At 33.4% G+C, this 10,621-nt stretch overlaps 1 protein-coding gene and 1 long non-coding RNA gene across 3 annotated transcripts; one reads left to right on the top strand and one right to left on the bottom strand.

Annotated features, from left to right (window-relative positions):
* Positions 1 to 1,804: 1,804 nt before the first annotated feature.
* LOC125780203 (uncharacterized) lies at positions 1,805 to 7,180 on the bottom strand. Of its 2 annotated transcripts, none has more exons than XR_007423611.1 (2): positions 6,945 to 7,180; positions 1,805 to 5,391 (listed from the first exon to the last, which is right to left on the bottom strand). It is a non-coding gene; the product is annotated as an uncharacterized LOC125780203 (long non-coding RNA). The 2 variants fall into 2 exon arrangements; XR_007423612.1 differs by lacking the exon at positions 6,945 to 7,180 and adding an exon at positions 6,359 to 6,938.
* Positions 7,181 to 7,281: 101 nt separating this feature from the next.
* LOC105224486 (uncharacterized) lies at positions 7,282 to 9,477 on the top strand. The gene is made up of 3 exons (XM_011202575.4): positions 7,282 to 7,646; positions 7,715 to 8,113; positions 8,637 to 9,477. Exons 1-2 carry the CDS (start codon positions 7,426 to 7,428, stop codon positions 8,061 to 8,063), a joined length of 570 nt encoding a protein of 189 aa, XP_011200877.2. The 5' UTR covers positions 7,282 to 7,425; the 3' UTR covers positions 8,064 to 8,113; positions 8,637 to 9,477.
* The last annotated feature ends 1,144 nt before the right edge of the window (positions 9,478 to 10,621 follow it).

Raw genomic sequence — 10,621 nt, 5'->3', positions numbered from 1 at the left:
ATAATATCAAATTTATAATTGTGCAATATAGTGTTATATTTAATAAAAATATGCCATGGATACACGGTATGCAAGTATGCACAACATGACAATAGTGATCTAGAAGAGAATTAATTTCATTGCTCGAGGAAGTGATGAAGGCGCACCGGCTAGCTAATCGTATATCATTCAAGCACAGCGAGCTACATAAAAATCAAATGAGCTGCGCCAGCATGTGCGAGTATGTAAGGCAACTAATCCATCCATTCGCATGTCGGAAAAACGCAAAAAAAAAAAACAACAACACAGACGGCCATTAACATTAATTGCGGCACATCGCATGCTGTTGAGGCGTGGCCTTTTCGACGCTTTTCGCTCGCCAACCCAAAAGCACGCTTCTGCATTGCGTATGCTCACTTGCGCTGCCACTAAGTAAAGCGTGTGTGCCTACATTTATGTATATGTGAATATGTGCTTACATAGCTAGCCTCCAGTATGCTGCTACAAATTTTCCTGCTCACAAAATGAATACAATTTTTGCAACAATTTTGAGTTTTATTTTTGGATTAAGTAAAATCATTCAACAGATGTACATATGGCGCGCGAACGTCCTTCTCCATGGCTGATAGACAGAAGAGTATGCGGGTGTGTACAATGAGCCACCGACTGCTTGTTGAGTTGTAGCAAGTGTTTTAGGGGAGAAAATTTAAAAAAAGGAAGAATAAAACAGCGACTTCATATTTTACGCGTCAATGTGTGAAATTCTTTTGGCTTCCGCATCATCGCCGCCATCATTGCCTTCACTATCGCTGACTTCGCGTTGGACAACTGTTGCCAACTTCTCTGTCTCAATACATATGATTGTATGTATATTCCATATAATTTTCAATGTATTTTTTATTGTTTTTTTTTTGAAAACTTTGTATTTTTGAGATGTCATATTTTTAGTATTCAAAAATAAAAAAATAACACACGCATGTGCCGTCTCGGTCGCTTGTCGTCATCATTTTCAGCGCCAAATTATACATAAGACGAACAAATACCATTAAATGGCATCGGTTAATCTTGTGCCACATTTTCTTAGTTATACTATACTCTCTGAGTTCAGAAATAAAATTTGCGAAATTCTTCATTATGATACAATAGTTTGTATTTAGCAAATAATATGGCATTGTCGTTACCTTGAAATTATAAGAAAGGGGGTGGAGAAATTATTCAACAAATTTAATTTTTTTTCTTAAAGAAATTTTCAAAAAAATTTAATATTTTATATTAAAAAAAAGATAGTGACTTTCACAAAAAAAAATATTTTTTATTTTTATCGATCGTTTGTACGGTAGCTACATAAATACACACGTATGTACATACATATATGCTAATAATTCTTATAAAAAAGATAACTTATCACTTTTAAAAATATAATAATTATGTTTCGTCGTCCCTAACTTATTTTCTCTCTGCAGAAGCATCAGTACGAATGAAGTTGAAAATAAAACGACTACAATTTCAAAAATATTGGTTCACCCTTCTTATAGAACTAACGCATACGCCACTGCTTCATTTTTGACTTTCACCAAACAGTTGGTTGCTGTCTGTCATCTAAATTGTGTTGTATTTCATTTGGATCAATAGTAAAAAAAATAAGAAATATGTACCTTTAAAAATGAAATACGATACAATATCTCACGATCACTGTATTAAAAGCCTAAGATTAAGAACTTAAATTAAAAAAAAAAATATTTAAGTAAAAAACTCAAGACTTACATATACCACAAACGATTTTGTAATTTGCATAAATTATTATTAGTAAGGCAAAACCACAACATTTGGCAATAGAGAAATGTATATATTTAAAAACAACAACCAAAGCAACTAATGTGCATCGAAATTACCAAATCACCAATTACACAATAAGTAAAACAAAAAAAAAATAACAAACACAAAATCAAATCAAATTAAATTTGTATGAAATTTCGTTATTTTTATAATTTGTTTTGTAGCTGTAATTGCGTTCGCCAAGAGCATTGTTGTTGCGTTGCCGTTGGCTGCAGCGTTTGCCTCCTGTGAAATGTTTGATTTGTGATAGAAAATCGCCTAGAACGAGGCCAAGGCTATAAAGCGCGTCAACAAACGTTTGATGTTGCCATTTATTTTTTTATAGGCAATTTATTTGTGGAACAGAACAATTTAGACAAAACTACAATCCTGAAAATGTTAAAATAATACTGTAAAATGGTTTTATCATTCAAATTAAAGAGAATTAATTTAGAAGAAAAAGGAAATGTGTGATAAGTTCAGAATAAGATAAGTGTCAGTGATTTTGCCTAAATTTAAAAAAATGCATTCTTGCATGTTTGTATACATTATAAATATATATGTATGTACATATACATATGTATATCACTTTGTGAACACATTCTGTAAAAGCCTGCTGCTCTCACATTGGCGCGAAGGCTGCCGCCACCCACCCACTTAAATTGAAAAAACACTGGATGTCTTGTTGTTTTCATTCTAGCAAAGCCAATGGCATAACTGTGATTTACTTAGTTATCCTCGCTCTGGCGTGAAATACAGATTTTTATTTCTTTATTAAATTAAATTCTAGACAGCAGAGAATAACAGTGGCCATGTCATTGAAAACAAAGGTTATTGTCACTTAGATCTCTGAGGTGCTCAACGACCGAGTATCAAGGCTTTTGTTGTAAATACTTATGTATGTTGGTATATATGACATTTTGTTTGTAATCTTTGGCAACGCAATAAAATGATTCCATACCAAAGAGCTGTTGCTTAAAATAATTGAAAGGGAAGTGTCATAATCTAATATTTCATATAGAGGCGATACAGATGTAAAAAAAAAACTATTAAAGTCAAAAGAACTGTTTTAAAAGTTCGGCTTTAATGCGTATAGATGTATTTTCATTTAGGTAGATATGCACTTTTTGTTCCAAATATTTTTTTGGTTTTTTGATACTACTTATTAGAAAATCATAATTTTTCAAAAGTTTGAGTAATTTATTGGGTATTTTTTATACTTCTTCAAAAATTATGATTTTATTTACAAAAATGTAAAGATTAACCAATACATCACAACAACATCAAGTATTTTCCAACAATTGTAACGACGAAAGAAGTTTGGAGGATATTATGGCAATGCTTCTAGTTTTTCCTTTTCTTTAGGTTATGCCACTAATTAAAATTTAAAACTAAGAATCAATAATAGGCTCGTGTCTGCTATATTGTCTACGCAACAGAATTCGCATCATATTGTGGAAAAGAACATATAAAAGTACGCACAAAATCAAAGAAAAGCCATATGCATACATACAAACGTGTATGCAATTCACTAGAGCAAACGTAAATGATTTGCAAAAAATATATATGTATTTGTACATACACAGATGTAGATACATGCACAATTATATACGCCATATGAAGAAACACACCAGCAAAATAATTTCATAGTTATAAATAGATTTTATTTTTTGGTGGGTTTGTAAATCGTCTGTTTGCATTAGAAACGAATTTGTTAATTTTCTGCCGTGGCTGAGGGCTGTGGCGTACAAACGCATTTGGTTGTGCGCTTGCTGACGCCGCCAAAGCCTATGGTCGGACGAAACGGTTGTTCGGCGATAATTATGGCCTGTATGGCTACACGAAAGGAAAGAGAGAGGAAAATCTTCAGATAAAGGTGGATTATATTGTTTGGCAGCGTAAATTTTCGAAATAAACTTGAAAGTATTGACGTAATAGGCACATTCACGTGTCTTAATAAATACTCTCGTTCTTTATTATACAAATAGGATACTATTTATGATTGTGACAGATCCTCTTGGTAGCTATAGAATTTGTATAACACAATGCAAATAATTTGCAAACAAAATATTAAACATTTAAAGAAAAAGTGGGTTAAGTCTGGAAAAGATAATGCATGAACTCTTTTAACAAATCTATCTTTCTCTAGTTCTTTTAAAAATATATTATTGGTTAAATCCACACTTGTTTTCTTATTTTTATAATGAAGATTTTCTAAGTATCTCACCTGATGTAGGGCAGTTAATCCATCAACATTGGCTGTATTTATGTCAGCACCACTTTCCAATAGCTTTAGCACTTCCTCCTTATCGCCAGACATACAGGCTGCAAGAAAGACACAGCCTGAAGAGAATTTTATTTTGCGTCCACGCTCGGGACGTGGTGTTGGAGGTTGACGATTTGTGTCCGATTCTTCCCAACGCTTAAGTTGCTCCGCTCGCTTCATCACCGCCGAGTTGTTGCGCACGTCCAAAGAAGACATTTTGAATATTTTTTTTGTTTTTACTATTTGTTATTACAGCTACTCAGATTTCGTAATCGTTGTTGTTGTTACTAGTAGATATTTTAAATTTCAAATTGATCGACCTTACTTGGTCAACAATTTGAATTGATCCCTCAATCTCTTCTTCGATTTGTTGAGTCGACCGCCTGGCCTATGAGACTGTTGGGCAGTCAATTAGAGGCAGCTTGTCTTTCTGACAAACCCGCCCGAAATTGGCGAACTGGTAGTGTAAGTGTGAAACAAATTTTAGCGCAAACTAACTATTGTACGTTTAAAATTTTTGTTTTTATTTTGCTTCGTGTTTATTATATATCTCTCGTCAGGAAGCATCAAAAATATGCACGAAGGCGCATTGAATATGAATTGATGTTCACAAGCACTAAGCACACTTTGGTTTTCTTTTCAAACTCTGTAATAATATCTTTGATCTTGTATATTGTATTTGTCGGCATTAATATTTATATGTTTTTAGTTACTTTCGTCGTTTAGAGTTGAATTTGCTCGATTTAATCAACTTTTCTGCTTTCTTGCACATTTGCTTTTATTTACTTTGCTTCTTTCTTTAATTTCTCACACACACAATGTAATACAAACACATAAAAATAAATTCAGTCTATCTACTACTACCGTTTTGCTTCGTTTACTGAGCCAGCACCTTTATTGCACATAACAGCTTTTCTTCACAATTTTGTTTTATCATATTTCTTCTTTTCACTTCACTGTGTTTAAACTTTCATATGCCTCTTTTCCGGTGCCTTTTCTGTTTGTTATTTTTTCGTTTTTCTCTTTTACTTGTGATTCGAATTGCTTTGTTTCCTACGTATCGTTATAGTCACCTTTCGATTTACACTCCGCAATTTTGATCGTATCCTAATTATTTCACTTCTACTTTCTGTATTATGTTGTCCACCACTTTCTCGTTTATTTTTTCTCTTTCCTTTACAAACCAAAAATACAATTCTTTTTCAAATTTCATTTTATATCAAAATAATTTTTTTTACAACTTCCTTTACGCTCATAATGCTTTTAGTGTATTGATTATTTTGCGTCGTGATTACTCGGTTATTATTGCTGCCTGCCTCAGTCTATTTGTTCTGAAAATATACCAAGTGAGTTTACATTTTCCAAAGCACACTATTTATTTTCGCCGATCCTCTTCGCAACTACTTATATACAATAAGCCAAATACAATCAACAAAAATACCCGTGTAAATGGATATAAAGCAGAACACTTGTGAAGATGGGGAAAATAGCTACTTTGACAGTGGAAACTGAGCAACTGCGCAGCTCCAATACGATCGGTATCCACACCACTCGAAATCAATCCAATTAATCAGTACTGCCAACACTTTCTGCTTACCGCTACAAAATAATGTGCTTATTTACAATTATTCCTTAAGTTTTCAAAAAGTAGGAGACCCTTTATGTTTCAAAACAACTAGTGTTTGAAAGTTTTGATTTCACGATAATTTTCATCTTACTCTTTCAAACTAAACTCCAATAAGCATACGGTAACCCTGGCCATACTCCACAGTGAAATAATGTAGACCGAACGCTCCCGAAGATTCCGCTAGCTAAACAAGAAGAGTAGAATGTACTAGCAGCAAATGCATCAATAACAGATTGTTGCATCAACACAATGAACTGCAAATATAGCCGCAAATATCGGACCCTACGCTTAGTTCACGATTGGAGGATTTTTATAGGAATGCCGGCAGAAGAGCGATGCTTTCCGGTATTGAAATCTCAACGATTACAAAATTGACAATGATAATATAACGATAAAGTGTTTACAATTGGAAGGATTCCTATGTAGTGCACACATTTACTTTTGCGGGTAAACCTTTTATCACAATATAAATCAGTTGACACTGTCGTTGCTGTCTGTTTCGTCTCCGTCATTGCTTTGAATAATTGTTGTTTCCAATCTGACATAAATCCAACAGCCGCGTGAAAATCTCGCAACAGACCACAAAAGAGAATAAAGAATGAAAAAGATAGCAAAAATGGAACGCGATTGCATAAAAAAAAATATTATGATATACTCAATTTGGTACATACGTTTTTAAATATATATGTATAAGAAAACACATTTTGAAGTAATTAATAGGATATTGAGGTTTTCATTATTAATTTCAAGAACATGTAATTTTTACTTCATATTCCAATTATATCCATTGACACAGCGACAAATCACTTTCAACCGTCAACTACACTTTTTTTTAGATATAATTCTTAAAACCACTTATTCTTTCAACTTTTCTTTTGAGAATGGCAGCCAACATTCTGTCCTTCAATTGTATGCGTTTTGCGCGTAACTAGCTCATCCATACGCAGTAGCCGCCACTCCTCTCGCAATTATTCGACTTTTTCGCAACACATTAACCGACCGACCAAGTAATCTCTACTCGTATAATTTGAGGTGGGGGTTTGGGACCCACTGCCGAACGTTGCCTCTGCTGCACTTTGCATTCCAGCTAGTTCGCACCTCTTTCTATGAAATACTTGGTAACTTTTCTTCGATTTTCAACATTCACAAATTGTCTGCGTTTTCTCATTTAGATTTTCAATAATGAAATATTTTACTAATGCGCTTAAGCTTAAATATTGCGAATTATTAAACACACAAATTTCACATTTAAGTTACCAAAAATTTCGCTTTTTTCGATTTCGTCAACCTCGGCGACAATTTTGATCTTTTCACGTACAAATTTTCTCAATTTCTGCCACTTCCTCAACATTTTTACTATCAGGGTTGCTCCTATTATCACTCTTCTTTTGACGACATTCCGCCTAGCTGTGTTTAATTATGCTCTGCATATTAAAAAAGCTAAAAATGAATACTTCTAAAAAGATTTATTTTTAGACAATTTATTTGAAAATAGCAAGCTAAAACTAATTTAAGAATATGTTTACATTTTCAATAAGTTGCATCTTATATGTATACATGTTCTTCATTTTATAAAAGTTGAGTTTTAGTTGAGCAGAGTTTAAATTTCAAGTTACTTGAAGCACCCAGTATTATATGCGTACATATGTGAGGTCTCGCGCCTTTTATTTTGTATTTTTTGTATAGCTGCTGATTGGGAGTAATATATTTACATTGTTTTATTAAAGTAATCTTCAAAATGACGGAAATGAAAGAAAATGATTTGAATGAAAACATGGAAGGTATTGATTTACTAGAATATTGTTTTTATCACAAATTTCTTTTAGTGGAAGAGCTAGTACTGCAAAAAAACTTTTTAAAATTACACCATGGACGTTGCACTGTGATCGGCAAATTGATTCAACACCAAAATGGTTACCCCGTGCTGGAAAATATCAATCAATCTTCAATATTACCCAGGTTTTTCAGAATTTATTACAAGTAGAAGTTATTCTTTATAAAATTTGTTTAATATTTTTTCTTTAAAGGGCTTGCAATCTACCGGAAGGCACAGTAAATTTGCGTCTATTTAAATTCGTCACCGCAGACGTTGAATTGAAATTTGGGCAATATTGTGAAGTTTGTGGTGAAGTAGTCCTTTGGAATCCAAATAGCCCCCGTGACAACTGGTTGTCTATGACACCTCGTAGCGCAGTTGAGTTAGAATTGAAGAATTGTGATAAAGCGGTTAGAAAACAAAAAATTGAGAAGTTATGCGATACGTACCTTCCTGCAGTTAATATATTTAGAGTAGATTACATAGATTGTGCCGTGGAACTCATTCAAAGGCATTTGAAAATTCGACTGCTTACTTCGAATCATAAAAGAAGTAATTAAAAATGTATGCTTTTGGAAAAAGATGTATAAAATAGCAAAAGTGATCTGAGGTATGTTGCAAAATTTTACATTTGTTTATTTGTTGTATTTATATTTTGAATTTACTAATGTAATTATTACATTATAAAGAAGGCTATAGGCTCGTTTTTACTGATGAATATATCTAATCACGTACTTATTTAGTATTTGATATAACACATTTTTTTTATTACTAATAACTACTGATGTTCGTTTGTCTTTATCTAATCCAAGGCAATAATGAATAAAAATTGTCTGCCTTTTTTAAATTACTCGCTTATTAAATATTCCCATTTTACACGCTTATGAAAATAGGTTGGAAGTGAATAATTTAAAATTAAACCAAACATCATTTAGTTATGCTCAAAATCCGAATAATTAGTTTGTTTAAGATTTATGTACATATGTATGTGGTGCAATAGAGCACATGAACTTTTTTCCTATTATTATTACCAGTAGGCGTCTAACGTTCTAATCTGAAATTTATCAAAACTTAAATAATATATTTTTGTGTAATTAGTAAAATTATGTAAAGAAAATTAAAATATTACGCAGATCTAAACAAATGAGCGAATTTTTGCATGGAGAAACGATTTTGCAATATCTCTTATGCATGATGAGAGCAGGCGAAGGTGGATGGTGTGCGTCAAGTAAACAAAAACCAAAACAAAAATTAGCGAACCGGCACGTGTGAAAACTATAGCCCACACTACCCTCACATAGTACGAATATAAAATGTCTACCATTTAGAGCCACGCAAATTCTCATTTGTAGCTGCGCAGTATGAGCATTAAAGGCAGTGAGCTACTACCTCTACAACCACCGTATATGCCATTACTATTGCCTATGATGGAATCACCCCTCCTGCCTTCAAATATGTACTTAATATATGCGATGCGTTTGTATGACTCTACAAACATCTACGAGTACGTTCTAGTCGGCTGCGCAAACCCATTCAAATAAGAAAATAATAAAAACTACAAAACCAACTAAAAGCGGCACAGACACAATTTGATGGTGAGGCCAGCAAGTCACAAATGCCAAAGGTAGCGGAAGGCAGTAAAGTTAAGTGACATTTCAATTTTATATAAAAACAATGAACAATTAACCGTTACTGCTTTAATTAATTGGCACATAACGGACGTGTTAACATAATTACCTAAGTGCACACATACAAATAAACGTTTAATGTGATTGTTTTGTTATCAGTGGAATTCGAATATTTGTGTGCTATTGGAAAGTCAGCTGCAAATAAACGCGAATAACAAGGGAGGAAACCAAAATAAACGACATGCTGATAAAATTTTTGCAATTAAATGAGTTTTGTGATAATTTTGTGAAGTAGTATTGTATGTGAAAATTGTAAGCAAATAATACAAAATACTTTGAATTTTGTCATCACTGTTATAAAAAAGAAATGTGTCATTAAATTTTATATAGACTTGTTTAAATAACTCTTCTATAACCCAATAAATATATAAAATCTATACCTGAAGCCCTGAAAAAAACGACGAAACAATCCTTGGTGTTTTACAAATGTCAACAACAACAAGCAATCTTGAATAGGAATTTCGCAAAACTTTTTTTCGCTGCTCCATCATAAGATTTCAAAATGGTGAGTAAAGTTCCTTGCCTCACAACTTTTCTGAATGCCATTTACAAGTCCTCATGCAAAACTATACAATATATATACATACGCGTATATTTATAAAACAGGACTGCCTCACAACGCAGTTCAAGCCCTATCTATTGTCTATTCGCACACATGCCTATAGTCTTTTTACACTCAAAGGATATAGTTCGCCTGCCATTCGTCAAGAGGAAGTCGCTTGTGTGGCGCTTTTTGTAGTAGCCGAAGCGGAAGTTTCGAGTACGCACCCAAGTTGCATAGTACTAGTAATAGTACGAGTAATATTAATATAACCAAACACAATAACAATGTGCCAAGATTAATGGAAAATACTCACTGCGCAACAATTGAGTGCATTCGCAACACTCGTCACTACTCGTCGTTGGCTCTCACTCTGCCCTTTATTCCCAGCACATTATCCTGCCCATCAGCAGTTGGTTTGCATGCGTGTGTATGTGTTGGTATCCTGCGGCTAAAGTGACGAGTGCGCTCGCTGATAATCACGTTTGTGAGTTCATTCACATTTTCTACATTTTCCCATGCTATTGCTCCAAAATACAAGGAAGTACGGTTGCTTGTACAAATGTGCAAGTGTTTGTGTGACTGTGAGAGCGACTCGCAGGATTCTTTCACATGATGTAGTACAATGTCCGCTGCTCTGCTAGTGCGGGCTAGCATACATTTGCGGGCGTGGGAAAATAAGGAAAATGTCTACAAGTCGAAATGTGCAAGGTTTCTGGTTCTTTTTGTAGATTTTGTTAGCGTTTATGTGAATATATATTTTTTTAGAATCTTGTACAAATAAAAATGTGCTTTTACATCTCGAATCAATATCTTAACGGTCTGTTTAAAGATTTTTTGTGATAATATTCAATTAAGATATCACGGATTACAATTTTGCTCGAAGAAG

Source organism: Bactrocera dorsalis, unplaced genomic scaffold, assembly GCF_023373825.1.
Source record: "Bactrocera dorsalis isolate Fly_Bdor unplaced genomic scaffold, ASM2337382v1 BdCtg202, whole genome shotgun sequence".
Taxonomy (NCBI): domain Eukaryota; kingdom Metazoa; phylum Arthropoda; class Insecta; order Diptera; family Tephritidae; genus Bactrocera; species Bactrocera dorsalis.
Note: the sequence above shows the minus strand (reverse complement) of the source record. Positions and strands in the feature narration are given on the sequence as shown.